This window comes from Amyelois transitella, chromosome 18 (assembly GCF_032362555.1).
Source record: "Amyelois transitella isolate CPQ chromosome 18, ilAmyTran1.1, whole genome shotgun sequence".
NCBI lineage: Eukaryota > Metazoa > Arthropoda > Insecta > Lepidoptera > Pyralidae > Amyelois > Amyelois transitella.
In genome coordinates, this window is record NC_083521.1 from 9043052 (window position 1) to 9062192 (window position 19141).

The 19141-nt window shown below is 36.0% G+C and overlaps 3 protein-coding genes across 3 annotated transcripts in view; 2 read left to right on the forward strand and 1 right to left on the reverse strand.

Annotated features, from left to right (window-relative positions):
• Positions 1-211: 211 nt before the first annotated feature.
• Positions 212-1870, reverse strand: LOC106137414 (probable methyltransferase-like protein 15 homolog). The gene is made up of 3 exons (XM_013338233.2): positions 1691-1870; positions 1369-1611; positions 212-1312 (listed from the first exon to the last, which is right to left on the reverse strand). The coding sequence occupies exons 1-3, from the start codon at positions 1759-1761 to the stop codon at positions 271-273; spliced, it is 1356 nt and encodes a 451-aa protein (XP_013193687.1). The 5' UTR covers positions 1762-1870; the 3' UTR covers positions 212-270.
• Positions 1871-6506: 4636 nt separating this feature from the next.
• Positions 6507-8262, forward strand: LOC106137413 (uncharacterized). The gene is made up of 3 exons (XM_060949337.1): positions 6507-6754; positions 6948-7841; positions 7910-8262. Exons 1-3 carry the CDS (start codon positions 6622-6624, stop codon positions 8260-8262), a joined length of 1380 nt encoding a protein of 459 aa, XP_060805320.1. The 5' UTR covers positions 6507-6621.
• A 2014-nt stretch (positions 8263-10276) lies between these two features.
• The window catches only part of LOC106137408 (neurexin 1), a 177306-nt gene continuing 168441 nt past the window's right edge, over positions 10277-19141 (forward strand). The window contains exon 1 of the mRNA XM_060949277.1: positions 10277-10359. The gene's annotated coding sequence lies outside the window, so the exon portion shown is untranslated. The remainder of the gene's footprint in view (positions 10360-19141) is intronic.

Sequence of the window (19141 nt, forward strand, 5' to 3'; positions counted from 1 at the left end):
AGTTTATAGAATAGAATTATTTTCAAAATTGGATACAAGATTCCTGTAATAAAATAAAACGATGGCGTTTTTTGAGAATTATAATAATATTGTCCCTTATATAAATGAGACATTTGTTACCTTCTCTTTTGGGAGAGAGACGTGATTTTAAGATTGTGTGTATGGGAGGCATTTTTATGGGAGTGAGACAGCATAAAATAAAAACAAAATATTTCAAATCTTTCTAAATTTATTTCTGTACACTACATTATTATTTACACATTTTCAAATCTATTTTACTTTGATAGCGGCTCGTAATCTTGCACTCCTGCTTCGCGGATTCCTCTCAACTTCTTCATCCGTCGGCACCTCCACATGCTTATTGAGGGCCATCCATGGTGTATCCAGAAAATGGTTAATAGTATCTTGGTCCTGAACTAATGTAGGGCTTAAATACTTCAACGGAACAGGATTCGCCACTTCATTTATAATGTTACCTGCTATATGACGTTTCACTATTGTATCTTCTAATGAATGGAAGCATATTGTCACAAGCCTTCCATTGATTTTTAAATAATACTTCGCTAGTACCATCCCATAATTAAGTTCATTCAGTTCATTATTTACAAATATACGTAGAGCTTGAAATATTTTTGTTGCATTAGATTGTGGTCTGTTTAATTTGTCTAGTCTTATTTCATCAGGGCAACAGGAGTTTACAATATCAACTAATTCTTGTGTTGTATCAATGTTTTTAATCATGTATCGGGCTTGTATAATAGTTTGTGCAATTTTAGCAGCTTTTTTCTCTTCGCCATAAATTTTGAAGATTTTATACAGTTCTTGTTCGCTTGCTGTGGCTAAAACCTCCCGGGCCGTGATTTGATCTGGTTCCCGACCGGCATCCATTCTCATGTCCAAATAGCCATTCTTACTGACCGAGAAGCCCCTTTCTCCATTATCTAATTGCATGGATGAACAACCAAAATCAAATAGAATCCCATCTAAACTACACTGACTAATGCCATTTTCTTTTAACAGCTTTGGTAATTCACTAAACCTGCCCAATAAAGGTGTAACTCTATTCGGGTATTCTTTAGCAAGTTCTTTAGCTCTTTCATAAGCAGTGGGGTCTCTATCTAACGTGATTAAACGACAATTGGCAGTTTCTAGAATTTTACGTGAGTGCCCGCCCGCCCCAAATGTCATATCAATATAAACCTCATCATCTTTAGGATTTAGATATTTGACAGCTTCATTCAACATAACAGGAGTATGACCTTTATACTCTATTTGTTCTGTAGATAATCGTCTGCCGATGGAGTGGCGAACCGATCTTCCAAAAAGTCTCAGTAACATTATTGGTCCTTCTTAAATATTTTTGAAAAGAAACCTTTGTTTTCTTCTTTTAGATAGTCGAGTACTTCGTTGGAAAGTATAACGTTGCACTCTTCAGCGTTTAATCCCGTGGCTGTGCTGGTTTTGGTGCGTTTGTATTTATTTCTGTAGTAATTGTCCGCCAATTTGTTCAGCGAGTTGTACTGCCGATTACAGAATTCAGAGTCCAAGGCTTGTCTGTCTGATGTCTCGAAAGCGAGTTTAACTTTGTCTCTGATCACTTTTCCTAGATCTCTGAAAATTAAAGCTAAATGTAAGTCTGGAACTTACAAAATATCAAGGAAAGAAAATGTAACCTAAAAATAATACAAACCTTTCACCTTTACTAACATCCAAAGGCCATTTAGCGATCAATTTAACAAATTTCTTATATTGAGAAGTCATTATCTTACAAGATAAAATATTCTTTATTGAAACATCATAACAAAATATTAGGAATTAATTTATTATTATGAAACAAAATATTAGGTATTAAGAGGTTAGTCAACGAATAATTAACCGTTTTGACGTTTGACTCCACGTGTTGACTTTGATTGACTTTTAAAATATTTCATTTTTTATTTTGTTGTAGGTCTGTACAAAATATCAAAATTGAATAAGTACAGTACAACACATACTTCACTTTGAAAAAAAAGGTCTCGTATAAATGGCTGGGTCGGTCTTTTCGCTTAAAATTCAATTCAATATCTAACTTCATGGGGAGTCTGGACTATATAAAAATACTGTTACTTTATGCAGGAGACTAATTTTTTAAGGGAAATTGTATCTTTGTGAAGGACCCTGATTATTCTCGAAAAGTTAAAAGTTACAGTATGGTTGTAAACATATGACTATATATGAAAGACTGTAATTTAATGAAGTTTTTTTGAAAGTTTCATGAGTGTCTGTTATTTTTAAAGGAGACTAATTTTTAAAGTCTGTAATCTTTCGGAGCGATTCTGTTATTTTTTTAAAGAGATTTTAATTTTTGTAAGAATACTTTTCTTGAAAATCCTAGGGAAAAACGAGTTTATTTAACGAGTTTAGTTTATCTATCTAGAACGGTACCCTTTAAAACCAATTTTCGTTTGACATTTCTATTAAAAAGTATTCAATTCAATAGTGCCGTGTAGTTCCTGGCATCAATTGCTACCTAAGATTTGGATAGGGAACGTGTAAAATTGAACATTAGCTTTGTATCCGGTCATTAGCGGCTTCACGACTTTGCGAACACAAAAATAGTGTTGAGAAACCAATTAATTATTTCGAAACTCGGACGTTAATCCGCCTAAATCGGGACGCACGCCGGATGCATTGTTAAGCTATTTGTTTGTAACGTATTCCTATTTTTGTAGCTTTGCATTTTATTCCTTACTGTAATGGTTTATATCGGAGAAGTCAGCATAATAAATACTCATATAGTAAACATCCAAGACCCAGGCAAATCAACAAAAGTTCTTTTCCATCATGTCCTGGCCGGGTATCGAACCCTGGACCTCTAGTGCCACAGACAGCTTACCTACTACCGCTGCGCGACGATTATAGGCAAGTAAAGCAAAGGTGCCGTGTGGTTCCCAGCGCCAATAGAAAAAAGAATAGGACCACTCTTTCTCTTTCCCATGGATGTCGTAAAACGCGACTAAAGGATAGACTTATAAACTTAGGATTCTTCTTTAAGGCGATGGGCTAGCAACCTGTCACTATTTGAATCTCAATTCTACCATAAAGCCTAACAGCTGAACGTTTCTTATCAGTCTTTTCATGATTTTTGACTCTATTTACCCCGCATGGGATATAGACGGGATTATATGTATGTATGTTTAAGTTCTATTCTTATTTTTCTCCTTGAAATACAAAATATATGAATAAATAATCTCCCGCCTAAATAATCAGGATAAAGGCCCTTTGTTTTGTCATTGTACAGCTTAATATAATTATTTTGATTCAGTCAGCCATTGGCTTACGATAGATAATATAATGTTTAATGAAATGCGAATAATTCAGACTAACTTGTGTTGCTGTGCCGTGTGGTTTTCGTCACTTTGTAGTTGAACTACTCCGTATATTATGTATTCTTATTTAAATTTATTTTTATTTTAAGATAATGTACTGAATTTCTTTTTATTTGAAGTTTTATTCTTATGTTTTGCCTTGATTTACATAAATAATTACATAAATAAGGTTAGTATAGTGTAGGTACCGTGTGGTTCCCGGCACCAGTACAAAAAAGAATAGGACCACTCCATCTCTTTCCTATCGATGTCGTAAAAGGCGACTAAGGGATAGGCTTACAAACTTGGGATTCTTTTTTTAGGCGATGGGCTAGCATCCTGTCACTATTTGAATCTCAATTCTCAGACGGCCTCTGTGGCGCAGCGGTAGTGCGCTTGCCTGTGACACCGGAGTTCCTGGTTTCGAATCCTGGCCAGGATGACAAACGAACTTTCTCTGATTGGCCTGGGTCTTGGATGTTTATCTTTATAAGTATTTATTATAATATCTAGTATCGTTGAGTTAAAATCTCGTAACACAAGTCTCGTAAGTACGAGATTTTTTTTTTAATTAGCCTGATAGTAAGTACTATCAGGCTAATTAAAAAAAAAAATTCTTTCATTTAGCCAAATAGCTTAGCGTGGCCTATCAGTCTTTTCAAGACTGTTGGCTCTGTCTACCCCACAAGGGATATAGACGTGACCATATGTAGGTATGTATGTATGTATGTAATAAGTATAGTTATTAATTTTTACATCATCTTTATGCAAGCACTGTACTTATTATTGAATCGATTTTGATGCCTGACGTATTTGTTAATTGTTTCCTATGTATCTAACAAATTTCATCAAAATCAGACCAAAGGTTTTAAAGTTTTCATGTTACTAACAAACATACATACCTATTTACAATCCTACATACTAAAAGTTTATTGTTGCCTCAAGTTAATTTGTCGCGCACAAAATTTAAGTAAGAGATACATACATAAAATCACGACTTTTCAACGGAGGGGTAGGCAGAGACTACCTACATCTTTCCACTTGCCACGATCTCTGCATACTTCTTTCGCTTCATCCACATTCATAACTCTTCATGCAAGGTCAGCGGTTTCGCGTACTCTTGACCTTACCTTTTGTCAGGACGTCCTTTATTTTGGAGATTCAGGTCAAATTCAAATTCAAATATTTTTTTTGCATAATATGAGTAAAACAAGGTCTTCGTAAGATTGTTGGCTCTGTCTACCCCGCAACGGATATAGACGTGATGTATGTATGTATGTATTTAGGTGAATAATAGTAGCTATGATACCTAGACAATATGATACATGCACCAATGCACCGTCCAACATCGTCTCAGTCGGGCTTAGACCAGCTTACCGTATAATTGGGATTACCTAAGAGCTATCGACCGGCTGATACGTCCTCTGATAAAATATTACCTGTTAAGAATAAAATAGAATAGATTTATTTTCAAAATTGGATACAAGGTATCACTTATTGACATCACATAACTTAAATCTAATTATAACTACTACCGCTTCCAAAGCGCATGTGTAGAAGAAGCGGTGGAACAAACTACACTGCAGCATTTTCATCGGACGTCAACTTACTAATATAGATCTCTTAAAACTAAATCGTGATCTGAATTTATTATTCTCTATTGCCGTGTGGTTCCCGGTAATTATATAAAAAAGAATAGGCCCACTACATCTCTTTCCCATGGATTTCGTAAAAGGCGACTAAGGGTCAGGGTTACAAACTTGGGATTCTTCTTTTAAGGCGATGGGCTAGCAACCCTGTCACTATTTGAATTACTGAAACAGCTGAACGTGGCATATCAGTCTTTCAAGACTACTAGATTTGCCTACCCCGCAAGGGATATAGACGTGACTGTATGAATGTAGGTATTTATGTAGAGTTCCATATAGGTATGCTCCGTTCAGGGTACCTATCTTAAAATGCGGTAGACAGGTTGCTAGCCCATCGCCAACAAATATAGTCCCCGAGTTTATAAGCGTATTCCGTCGCCTTTTACGACATCCATGGGAAAGATATGGAGTGGTTCTATTCTAAAGTGCCAGAAACCACACGGCACGGAACTTTATGACCAATGTGGGTAGGTTGATGTGCCGTTGACTGTACGAGGCCAGGGGAACAATTAATTTAAGATATTTGCCTGAGAGGTGTCTGAGAGACTTGGCCACATCAAACAGATCTGGCAAGATCTTAGGCTTTGCTAAATGAATACACACAACTATTAGAGCATGTGGAGTGCACTAGGATCAGAGAATATCTGCAGAGGTACGATGCTTTCATATGTCAACACATACATACATACATACATATGGTCACGTCTATATCCCTTGCGGGCTAGACAGAGCCAACAGTCTCGATAAGATTGATAGGCCACATTTAGCAGTTTGGCTTAATGATAGAATTGAGATTCAAATAGTGACAGCTAGGTTGCTAGCCCATCGCCAAAAAGAAGAATGTCAAGTTTATAAGCCTATCCCTTAGTCGCCTTTTACGACATCAATAAAAAAGAGATGGAGTGGTCCTATTCTTTTTTTTTATTGGTGCCGGGAACCACACGGCACATAATATGTCAATGCAATCGAGATCACTTGACACAGTATAATTCAACTGAGTACTTTACGATACGCAATAAAGATTTTAAATTGAATTAAAAAAAAATTACCTATAATTTCATATAACACCAACGGTTTAGAAAATATCATTTTAAACAAAGCATTGTTATACAATCCGAACACAGCCCTAATAACTCGCTTATCGAAATAAATAAACACTCGATTGAATTAAAACCGTATCGATTTCCAATCGAGCCGTTCGCGAGTGAAATAATTCATCAATTAAGGCTTAACAAATCCTCCAAAGCTACGGCCGGTATGGTAATTGGGGTATAAATATATTCGGAGTTCTGAAAGCCTTGGCCTACTGAAAAGGGATGCATTGCAACAGAGACAAAATTTAGATACCTCTAAAGGGACCTCTAATTCTAATGCCTGTTAATTTTGGAATTATGTGTAGCTTTTTCGGTATGGCTCCATGCTTGGCTGATTGCGATGAAAAAAAAAATGTGTGTCACTTGCAACATTTCCCGCGCATACGTACAGACCGTTCACCATAAGTTGTCCCCTGAGTTTCCTCCCCTCATGTTGGCACTATTGCTTGTCAATCTGTTGTTGTCAGTTTGTCGTATTGTGAAGTGTTCGCCACGTTTTTGTGTTATTATTTGATAATTATCGACTTAATCATGCCGAAGTCATTTAAAAGCAGTGCAAGAGAGATTGTGTTGAAGGTGCGTGCCTTTTGTGAGAGAGAAAAGGCAAACCAAGCCCCGTTAATTCCACTCAATCAAGTGCGATCTCGAGTCGCCGCCATGACAGGTTAGTAAAACAGGGATACCAGCTCTAGACACCAATGCCTCTATTATGGGTAATAATAATTTATAGACTAAAATAATTTAAAAAGTACATATCTCAACGAATTTAATTTATCTCGTTATGATATTCTCCTTATTTCTGTTTAAATAAAAACTAAATTTTATAAAAGAATACAAATGTTATGTGTCTATTTCAGGAATGTCGGAGAAAACCGTAAGTAGAATTACTAAAGAAGGTGAAATTGCTGCCTCTACCTCACAAAAACTGAAGTCTCCTGGAAAACATCGTCTGAAACGTAAAACAGTGGAACTTGATGATTTCGATTTATGCGCTATAAGAAATAAAGTTCATGAAATGTATACTGTAAGAAAAGTTGTTCCTACCTTAAATAAATTACTTGTAGAATTAAAGAATGACATCAATTTTGTTGGGGGCCGAACGACTTTGTGGAAAATTTTAAAACAGCTTGGATTTCAGTACAAAAAATGTGGTTCGAAACGGAAAATTTTAATGGAAAGACACGACATAGTTGCATGGAGACGAAAATATATCGATACCATGAGGAAAAATCGTATAGACGGACGGCCAATAGTTTTCTTAGACGAAACATACATTCATGCATCATATGCAGTGAAAAAATGTTGGCAAAAAGATGGCGAGGACGGAGTACTAACAAATAATTCTGCTGGAACGCGATGGATTATTGTTAATGCAGGTGGAGAAATAGGATTTATTCCTAATGCTCAATTGATTTTTAAATCACAGAGTAAATCCGGGGATTACCATGACGATATGAACAGGACTAATTTCATGAAGTGGCTTTCAGAGAAACTTGTACCCAATTTGCCTCCAAACTCCTTAGTCGTCATGGATAATGCTCCCTATCACACCGTACAAGTGAATAGAGCACCTACTATGAGTTCGTCAAAACTGCAAATGCAAAATTGGATTACAAATAAGGGATTGTCATATTTACCAACAATGTTGAAAGCAGAACTCTATCAAATTATAAAAGAGCACAAAGAAGCACCAATTTATGAGGCTGACCAATTATTGATAAGTCACGGCCATCAAGTGGTAAGGTTGCCCCCTTACCATACATACATACATACATACATAAACTCACGCCTCTTTCCCGGAGGGGTAGGCAGAGACCACCTTACCACTGTGACTTAAATGCTATAGAGCTTATGTGGAGCCTTTTAAAGAGACGAGTAGCTTCTAATAATGTCGGACAAGAAGCTGGGAATATTGTGAAACTAACTGAAGAAGCTTTTTTATCTATAACCTCCCATGATTGGCAAAAACAGTGTCAACACGTCAAAAATATAGAAGATAAATTTTATGAACGTGATGGTTGTATGGACAATGTTACTGATAGTTTCATAATTGAAGTAGGAAACGATAGCAGCACAGATTCGGATGCGTCAGATGATGATGTTAGTACAAGTGATAGTGATTTGTCTGGAATCGTCCCTTTGGACCATAATTACTCTGTCAGAATAAATTAAAATAATAAATAATTTAAATTAAGAACTGTCTTTATTTACGACCTCCTTAGTTTTATAAATGTGTGTTATTTAAAGAGTGAGTGAGATTTCTCACCTCTACCTACCTCTTTGCGGATAAATAGACGTGATGGTAAGTCTTATTTAAAATTATGCAAGTAAAACGATATTAATTTGTAGTGGGTAAATACATGTTTAGACAATGGGGGTAAATGGTACATATACTGTCAGCAACACCGTAGACAATGCTGCCAATTCAGAAGTCAGGGGACAACTTATGATGAACGGACTGTATTGTACAAAATCAATTATGATTTTGGATTTTTGTATAAGGGGATGGACAATAACTTGTCACTATATCTGAATAACAATTTCATCAGCAAAATGTGCCTTATGTGTCTTTTGACCATATGCTCTGTTAACCCCGTTAGGGATACAATCTTATATTTTTTATTAAATTTTATTAATTTAAACCGTACATAGAGATTTTAATTTTCTTTTTTTTAATTTTGTATTTGGCAAAAAATATTTTTTTGCCTAACTAACGTAAAATATTTTAGCAGGTACTAACATTATGTTATTTAGAAGAACCACAGTAAATAAATAAAACTTCCTGTTCTACATAATTCTCAAATCAACGAAAGTAAAACAAGTACAATCTAAAGAGACCCTTAACGTCTTAGAAATAAACCTATTACGGTTAAATAACGTCACCAGCAAGCAAAAGTTACAGCGCCCCGCATAATCACATCCATTCCGCTTTCCGAACTGAGCCGTGAAACGTTAAAAAAAAATAAAGTCGATTTCTCAAGAGAAGGTCGAATGTTACATGAATTCTCATAGTTACACATTGATATCTTTACTGCAAAAGATTTGGGGATCACACACACGCGATGCCTGCACTTCAGAGCGAGAAAGATATATCGTGAAAACGAAAAACCAACATTTTTTTCACAACGACTCATTTTTCCGTAACCAAAAATATTATACTACGCGAATGTATTGTCACATGAGACGTCCATTGCTTATTTAGTATAGGAATCAATGGAATATTTAGGCGATTGCTGCGCAATGTAATAGAAACCTTCGAAAGTGATTCCGTTGAAAATGGCGGGGTGAAAGGTAACGCTGAACGTTACAAAGTGCGAGCCTTTTGTCTGGATTAAAGGAGAGTTGCGTCGTTCCGATTAGTCGCAGATGAAAAAAAAAACTTATTAAGATGGAAGGTGATTTGAACAAATGTATGCAAAGCAAATTTACATTGTTGGACACTTTTAAAATTTGTTTATATGATAAATGTGGAAGTACAATTTCGGCGTAACACAACATTTTTTTTTTTTTCTCTTCTTTAAGTTAAATTAAGTTAGAATTTTCGTATAAGTTCTATATTACTATGAAAATTATTTTTTTTGTTATGTTTTATGTCCTAGGTATGTACACACCTTTATTCAATCATCAATCAATCTACTGCAACTCTATATCCATTATGTTGACTGAGAATTGAATGGGAACTACTTACGAGTACTATCTATAAAATACTTTATATTTATCAGAAACATTGCCTTAAAAAATATTTTGCTGGTTACAAGAAAAAATATTTACTCATAAAATATAATTTTATTTTGCAGTAAGTAAACAAATTTGTTTCTCATAAAATTGGCTTAAGCTGTTTTTGTTGATTAAAAAAAAAACATCATAAATAAATATACAGAGCGGTAAATACTTGTAAGGCAGCGATATAGAGTGCGCAAAATATATCTAAAACACATCAATAAACATGTCTGCAATCTCGACATAATATTCTAAAAAACAGCAAGCACAGTTTCTTCTAACTCGTGCGACTTAAACACGCGATTAATCGCTGCGACATTTTTCCTCCTTCAGAATCGGTCTAACAGAACCGTCCACTACCCGTAGGGCGGGCGGCGCGCGCATCAGGACGCCATTCCGGCCGCATTCGGGCACCGCGCGGCTAACTCGCGCCATTCGCGCTAAATTACATAATCTTAACAAAAAAAAAAAACAATAAAACCATAGTGCACCTTGGATTATAGTGTTGTGCTTTATTCTGTGAAAGTGGCGATTATGTTTACATCATAGGTAACGTATCACTTCTACATACTTCTTAATTTATATTTACAAGTATATTTTATCGTTTTATTGCTAAAATCGACCGTAAAGTACACGTATTTTCCTTCTTTTCTTGAAAATATTATCATTTCTAGTCTACTCTCGAAAAGTACATCGTTGTGTTTCGAAACATTGGCAGTTGTATCGATTATCCAATAAAACAGGCAAAGATTGTAGTAAGTTTTTCTTTTAGAAGTGCCTATATTGTATGGCGGTGAGAACGCTTCGTAAATTTTTACGGTTCTAACGCATTCGTGTGGATATTAACCCATAAAATTGTTGGGAAAAAGGTTAATTAAACTAAATAATCATAAAGATAGGTTATGTTCAAGCGTAACATTATTTAAGGAAGTTTTATGGACGGACCTATGGAAAATCTACTATTACACCATGTTAGAGACTGTGACATTAGAACGGACAGACAGACTGTCTTCTTTTTTGCCATCTGGCTACGGCACCCTAAACTAAATCGAACCCTAGTTTGATACTGAATATGTAAAATTTCAGTGAAATTCTTATAGCAACTTTCGCTACTGACAGATGAATCAGTTTATCTTTCTATTTTATACAAAGGTACGTTTATCGCATTTTTATTAGTTACCTACGGGGTAAACAGAGCGATAAGTCTCGAAAAGACTTACAGGCCACGTTCAGTAATGATGAAATTGAGTGACAGGTTGCCCATCGCCTACAAGTAGAATAGCAAGTATTTAAGCCTTTATGTATTTTTTTAAAACTTAATTGCACAAAAAAATTTACATACGGCGAACGGCGATTGTTAATGCCGTTTGGCATTCTCCAGTCAACCAGCTGACGAAACCGAAAGAACTTTAAGTTGGTGGTGCGATAAAGTGAACATGCATACTGAAAAATACATCAATTAAAAAAAATGCATAAATACATACTAACAAGATACATAATATACATTATAAATACATATAAATACATAATTAAAATATCAAATAAAAAGCCTTTCCCTTGATTGACTTTACATTATGCGCTGGAAGAGAAGCAGCAGGCTCACACTATGTTAAATTTGTTGAAATTGTCTGTATGCATCCTTGGAACCCATTGTCATTGAAATCATTTGTTATGTATGGAAATTGCCTATATCCATTAGTATAATTGTTAATCAAGATAAATTTATAGACGGTCACATTGGAATAATTAATTTTGCCACTGAGATACAAATCAGAGCTTTTGCTCGTGACTTCTCTTATGTATTTTATGGAATATAAATAATATATACGGGAAAAATGACACAGATTGAGTAAGACTCGAAGTCAATTCGGAACTTGTGTTACGAGATACTAACTCACGATAGTATATTTTATAATAAATACTTATATAGATAAACATCCAAGACCCAGGCCGATCAGAGAAAGTTCGTTACTCTTCATGCCCTGGCCGGGATTCGAACCCAGGACCTCCGGTGACACAGACAAGCGCACTACCGCTGCGGCACAGAGGCCGTTAATATGTACTTCTCATACTGACGTTCTTATATTTTAAACTAGCTTGTACACGCAGTTTCGCCCGCACGAATTTAGCGCTACCTTCCCGTGCGAAATAAGTCTACTTCCTCCTGGCTTTAGTCCCGCATTGTGACGTCAATAAGTGATACCCTGTATCCAATTTTGAAAATAAATCTATTCTATTCTATTCATCCTCACCACTCTGGAGAGGAGCCCGGGGTAAGCTCTTGACCATGGATCCTGGATTGGGTGAGTCAGGTTTTTACACAAAGCGACTCCCATCTGAGGTCCGTAATATTTTGTAGGGGAACCTCACCCGTATTGGATCGTGTGCGACTTTAGTACCTCTAGTCTAAATACTATCTTAAAGCCAAATAGCTGAACGTGGCCTATCAATCTTTACAAGACTGTTGGCTCTGTCTACCCCGCAAGGGATATAGACGTGATTACAAACATGTATGTATGTATGCAAAAAAAGCAAGTTGTTCGCAAATCCCACTGGAACCTTATATCTTTTACATTTGGAACTTTTTACCTTTTGAATCTTAATTATAAATACGAGAAATTTCAAAAAGATTGGTTCTGTAGATACCGCGTGAAGAGACAACAAACAAACTGAAAACGCATTTATAACATTAGTTGGAACGTGTGTGACAAAAAGGTACATTTCAATTTATCGAGAAAGGAGATACCTACATATATAATATATAAAGGAGATATCCTTTCTCAAAAAATTGAAATGTACTTGTAAAAAATAGGGATTTAAAACTTTCCTGTAGCATTATAGTTACTATTTATAAATACTATAGGTATTAAACAACAACACACGTAACGTTCTTCGTGATTCGAAACGTACATACATACAAACATATGGTCACGTCTATATCCCTTGCGGGGTAGACAGAGCCAACAGTCTTGAAAAGACTAAATGGCCACGTTCAGCTATTTGGCTTAATGATTCGAAACGTAAGAGAGTAAATAAAGGTAATATCAGACGTTTAATGAAAAACAAACTTAAAGTGAAACAAATAAAATAATAAAAAAAGAAATATCAGACGTTTCGAATCATGTCACAATGATCCGTGGTCACCGAGCGACTGAGAACCAGCCGGCTACTGTTCCGTCTGCGCGGCAGAATGTTCTTCTACCGCCATCTTGATAACACGCCAACTACCGTCATTATACACAGTCTGTATAAGAGGGCGGTCATATTATGGTGAATATTAACCGACTTCGCAGAACGAGGTTGGTTTTTTGTAAGTACTAGAATGAAAGAAGATAACTTAAATCCATCGTCTCTGTTGAATTTTTAGAATGTCTCTGTTGAATTTTTACTCTGTTTAATTTATATAAGTAATATGACGTCAATAAGTACCTTGTATCCAATTTTGAAAATAAATCTATTCTATTCTATTCTGACAAACGCTTCCTTATAAAAAAACAGTTGAATTTTTAATAAAAACCTCCGACGTCTGATGGTTATTTCAGACAATAATAATAGCCACGGGTGGATCATTGAGGCTTTACAAACAAAACACAACCCTTCCTTCACAATGAAGTATTTAAATCCACGTATGCAAAATCGTGAACCTTGACATTCATTCATTCACAGTTCACACGCTACGAGGTTTGGCGTGGGTGTGACGAGGGATACCGATGTTACGTAATGTCACAGATTATTAATAACTAGCTTTTGTCTGTGGTTAGACACACATATATTGAATTTAACCCTTAGGGTAGACGTTATTGGTTATTCTGCGTAAAAGGCATGATGGGACACATGCTAACTTCTAGTCTAGCCCACTGTTAAGCTAAATAGCCTTATGTTGGAATTGTGATACAGTATTTAATTTTATTTTTCATAGACCCACCTCTAATTGTAGACTTTCTGTTTAAACAGCTCACAATATTATAATTTATAAGTAGTGAACGGTGAATTTGTTCCTAGAAAAGTTTTGGGATTTGCGAGAAATAAGAAACTTAATTTTCGTGTATCTTCTACAGAGGATAAAATAATATCATAGTTACTTCACGCAAAGAAGTAGGTATACTCTCTTAGGATTTACTTCTGATTACATGCAGCGTGTGAAAATCAATCAAGAGAAAGGCTCATTATCTTTGTTTTTCTCTTGGGCGATGCACTGGAAACAAGTAATTGTCTCATTAAGCTATGCAACTAATGTATTTAATTTCTCGTTATAAGTGATTAATTTCTAGTAATAAATTGATATAATTATATACGGGACAGATTACACAGACTGAGTTAGCCTCGAATTAATTTCGACATTTGTATTGCGAGATACTAACACAACGATATTTTATAATAAAAACTTATATAGATGAACATCCAAGTGGTAGTACGCTTGTCGTGACATCGGGGGTCCCGAGTTCGAATCCTGGTCAGGGCATGATGAGAAAATAACTTTTTTTGATTGGCCTGGGTCTTGGATGTTTATCGATATAAGTATTTTTTTTTATAAAATATAGTATCGTTGAGTTTGTATCTCGTAACACAAGTCTTTAACTTACTTCGAGGCTAACTCAATCTGTGTAATTTGTCCCGTATATATTTATTTATTTAAGCCATCCATGTGCTCACTCACTCCCTATATAATATATCTGAGTAATATAAGATTTCTATGTCATCCACACGACGAACCACCCAATTAGCGCGAGCATGGAATCTGGACGGCTGGTTTAAAAAGCGTTTACCGTGGAATGGGAGTTGGCAGCTGCGCCCAGGTATTCCAGGGAACCCTGCACTCGCTGACGTCTACTTCACTGAGCGGAGTGCTAGGGCTGCCAACTTGCCAAGTAAACAAACATTTTTTCTTTTTTTTTTGCACTGATGAGGAAGCAAAGTTCAGGATTTTTTTCTTTTCTTACCAATGAAGTCAATCCCTGAAGGTTCAGCCGGGATTAATGCTAAAACGATTATGATGATGGTGAGAAACATACATACATAGTCTAAAATATTGCGAAGTACACAGAGACAAAAGTCTTGAAAAGACTAAAAGGCCACATTTAACTGTATGGCTATGATGGAATTGAGATTCAAATAGTGCTAGCCCATCGCTTACAAGAGGATTTCCAAATTTATAATCCTATCCCGTAGTCGCCTTTTACGACTTCCATGGTAAAGAAGATGGAGTGGTTTTATTCTAAAGTGCTGGAAAAAAACATGGTGACGATGAAGTCGCTAATATAGCTTTTTGAGAGTGATTAAATTCTTTCTTATGCAGCTGCATGAAATTTTATTATAATGAGAAATCAACGATGTTTTGCCACTTTAAAGGGGGACTAAACGTCACGTTACTAGTGTAGACATTTAGTGGTCTTTTAGTCTTTTGGAGGCTTTGTATAGGCTCAGTTTACTCGGGTCAACATACAAACATTCATACATACATATAGGTAATCACGCCAACAGTCTTGAAAAGACACCTTTACTCTCCTCAAAGATGTAGTATAGGTATGTTTTTAAATGCAGAGTTAAATACACTTACTGATAAACGTTGATGTGGATAACGAACCAATGTTAAAAAATAACGAAATATATAAAAAAATCTGTAATGTCAGCCCTAGCGGGGCGTGTCAGTGAAATTAGTTAGGAATTTAATAAATCTCGCGCCGCTGCCGCCTCGTATATGTATGTTGGCGTGTGTTAGCTCAAGTTTAACACGAGATACGAGATTCTATTTACACTGGCAGCCCCGCGGTTTTGTTCCCGTGGGAATTTCGCGATAAAAAACGTACGCTTTACGTTATTCCAGGTTTTGTTCTACCTGTCTATTAAGTTACAGCAAAATTCAAAATAGAATTTGCGCGAAAGAGTTTAACTCAACAATTATAATACAATACAAATTATCTTTATTGACCATAAAAATACACATACGAAGTAGAAACATAAATTATAAATAGGTATGTTGAGCAAAGGCGGACTTATCGCTAAGCAATCTTCCTGGCTGGCTTCCTTTGGGTAGTGAAAGGTAAAAACATGGAACCAGATATTAGTAGGAAGGATATAGAAAAATAGAAATTTGTTCGTGCAGTGCAGTTGTTTCGTGCCGTGTGGTTCCCGGCACCAATACAAAACAAAATAGGACCACTCCATCTCTATCCCATGGATGTCGTAAAAGGCGACTAAAGGGTAGGCTTATAAAAACTTGGGATTCTTTTTTTAGGTGATGGGCTAGCAACCTGTCACTATATGAATCTCAATCCTATCTTAAAGCCAAACAGCTAAACGTGGCCTATCAGTCTTTACAAGACTGTAGGCTCTGTCTTCCCCGCAACGGATATAGACTTATGTCGTCAATTAAGTCAGTTTATCTTTTATTATAATAGGTGTTAGTAATATAAAAGTATTTACCCTTAATTTTTAAGGGATATCCCTCAGTCGCATTTTACCCCATCCATGGGAAATAGATGGAGTGGTCAAATTCTTTTTTCTATCGTTGCCGGGAACCGCACGGCACAATTAACAACATTAACATACTCAGAAATATAACAGTTTATTCTCCCAATTGTATACAATTGTCTGTGGAATTCCGCCCAATACCGCAACGCAGTATCGCGCGGAATCCGCCTCCGCCAATAGGAATTTAATACTGAATTGTTTCCGATCACCGTCTATATTCAATACAAACTGCTTCCTGTTCACTATTGTTTATGTTTCATTATTTTAGGCCTATATGAGTTCATTCCTTTGCATTTCCCATGGATGTTGTAAAAGGCGAATAAGGGATAGGCTTATAAACTTGAGATTCTTCCTTTAGGCGATGGGCTAGCAACCTGTCACTATTTGAATCTCAATTGTAACATTAAGCCAAACAGCTGAAAGTGACCTTTCAGTTTTTTTAAGATTATTGGCTCTGCCTACCCCGCACGGGACGTTTTTAGACGAGACTATATATATATATATATATATATTAGAAGTATAATTAATTTCGTGGTGTATTTTTGAACAAAGTGTTCCAACAAAGGCATTGTCGCCCGCTCAGAAACTGAAGTAATTACTACTATAATGAGTTTCATACTCTTTGTTTATCGATGTATGGGTAATTAATGTGGCGTACAGTGAAGTTCAAAATAACATGAATAATAACTTATTTATTTATAAACATACATACATACATATAGTCACGTCTATATCCCTTGCGGGGTAGACAGAGCCAACAGTCTTGAAAAGACTGAATGGCAACGTTCAGCTATTTGGTTTAATGATAGAATTGAGATTCAAATAGTGACAGGTTGCTAGCCCATCGCCTAAAAGAGGAGTCCCAAGTTTAAAGCCTATCCCTTAATCGCCTTTTACGACATCCATGGGAAAGAGAAGGGGTGGTCCTATTATTTTCTTTTATTGGTGCCAGGAACCACATGGCAAAATTTTTAACAATAGTAAGAATTAAATATTTATTTTTAAAAACTTCCACTAGAGAGGAAATTAAAAATATTGCTGATATTAGGTACATATCGAGACTTTTCTAAAATCTTTTCATTCCGATAAAATCCTGATTAATAACAGTCACAAACACTGGTGATTAAAGTATAATCCGACGATACGTACATTTGTATTCTGTAAATTGTTACGATAGAAAGCTGTGTGGTTCCCGGCACCAATACAAAAAAGAATAGGACCACTCCATCTCTTTCCCATGGATGATGTAAAAGGCGACTAAGGGATGGGCTTACAAACTTGGGATTCTATTTAAGGCGATGGGCTAGCAACCTGTCACTATTTGAATCTCAATTCTATCATTAAGCCAAATAGCTGAACGTTGCCATTCAGTCTTTTCAAGACTGTTGGCTCTGTCTACCCCGCAAGGGATATAGACGTGACCATATGTATGTATGTTATGATAGAAAATATTTTGGTATATTTATTTACATAAACTGTTGAACGTGGCTTTTCAGTATTTTCAAGACTGTCGGCTCTGTCTACCCCGAAAGGAATATGTACGTGATTATAAGTATGTATGTATGTATTTACATAGGTAAATTTTTTGACCGTGTGTATAAGTGGCCAACGCTGATGTCACATTTTTCAATGTCAAACGTATGTATCTATAACAAATAACAGGAGGCCTCTTTCAAAAAGGGGATGTAAAGCTTAATTTCCAAAAGTCAGATTAAAATAATTAAGTTCCCGCTTAAATACATTAACGACAATGGTTATTGCCTTGTAGTTAATCTGTTCGTCTGTTAAACCAGCTAACCGAGCCACAAATCACATTCCCGGGCGATGTGCGATAAATCCCGTTATCTCGGACGGCTTGCGATTCCAAACAAAGGATCGCTTGCCAGTGGCTCTCAAAGTTGTCGTGACAGTTCCCAGTGTGAAGCGATAGCAACGAGAGAAAGGGGGAGGTTCTCAATTCGTCTGTAGGTATATTGAATTATCGTATATGCTCATAACAAATGATGAATTAAAAAAGGTTTCTCGTGAGAGTACTAAAAGTTATTCAATGGAAATGAAAACTTGGATATTTTCCGTTCAGGCAATGAGATTCGAAGCTTCAGCTTTTTGGCTTAATTATAGAATTGAGATTCAAACAGTGACAGGTTGCTGGCCCATCGCCTAAAAAAAGAATCCCCAGTTTATAAGCCAATCCGTTAGTCGCCTTTTACAACATCCATGAGAAAGAGTATGGAGTAGTCCTATTCTTTTATCTATTGGTGCCGGGAACCACAAAAAAGAGGCAGTCACGGAAATTAAATACAATGAGGCAATCTGTGGGGCCTAACATATCGTTCTTTAACGCCCACATTATATATTTGCCAATTACCACCGCCCACCAAATTGACCACAGGCTAAGAAAGGTTGAGTCCTTGCAGTAATCGGTTCAGTGCTTTGTTGAGTTGTGAGTTTGAGAAACACTGTCAGATAAAGAGTGAATAGTTAGTAATACCAGATTTACTTTTCAAAGTAATGAAAATTTGTTTGCTGGGATAGCTTTTGTAAAAGTACAACATATAAATAAATAAATAAATAAATTTATACGGGACAAATTACACTGATTGAGTTAGCCTCGAAGTAAGTTCGAGACTTGTGTTACGAGATACTTACTCCACGATACTATATTTTATAATAAATACTTACATAGATAAACATACATAATATAAGGCTGCTGAGTCTGGGATACGCCTTCGCCTATGACCCTGATCCTGGAATGGGTATGTCAGGTTTTACGAAGCGACTCTTGTATGACTTCTGCAATCCACGTTTTTGGCGAAGATATTAAAGAAGAATGAGAAAAAAAAAAACTAAAATGAATTAT

Coding starts and splice junctions, on each gene's coding strand:
- LOC106137414 (XM_013338233.2), bottom strand. CDS start 1,761: ATGACTTCTCAATATAAGAAATTTGTTAAATTGATCGCTAAATGGCCT. Junction 1,612..1,690: donor GATGTTAGTAAAGGTGAAAG/GTTTGTATTATT, acceptor TTTAATTTTCAG/AGATCTAGGAAAAGTGATCA. Junction 1,313..1,368: donor AAAGAAGAAAACAAAGGTTT/CTTTTCAAAAAT, acceptor TTTTGGAAGATC/GGTTCGCCACTCCATCGGCA.
- LOC106137413 (XM_060949337.1), top strand. CDS start 6,622: ATGCCGAAGTCATTTAAAAGCAGTGCAAGAGAGATTGTGTTGAAGGTG. Junction 6,755..6,947: donor TCGAGTCGCCGCCATGACAG/GTTAGTAAAACA, acceptor TGTCTATTTCAG/GAATGTCGGAGAAAACCGTA. Junction 7,842..7,909: donor TCAAGTGGTAAGGTTGCCCC/CTTACCATACAT, acceptor GGCAGAGACCAC/CTTACCACTGTGACTTAAAT.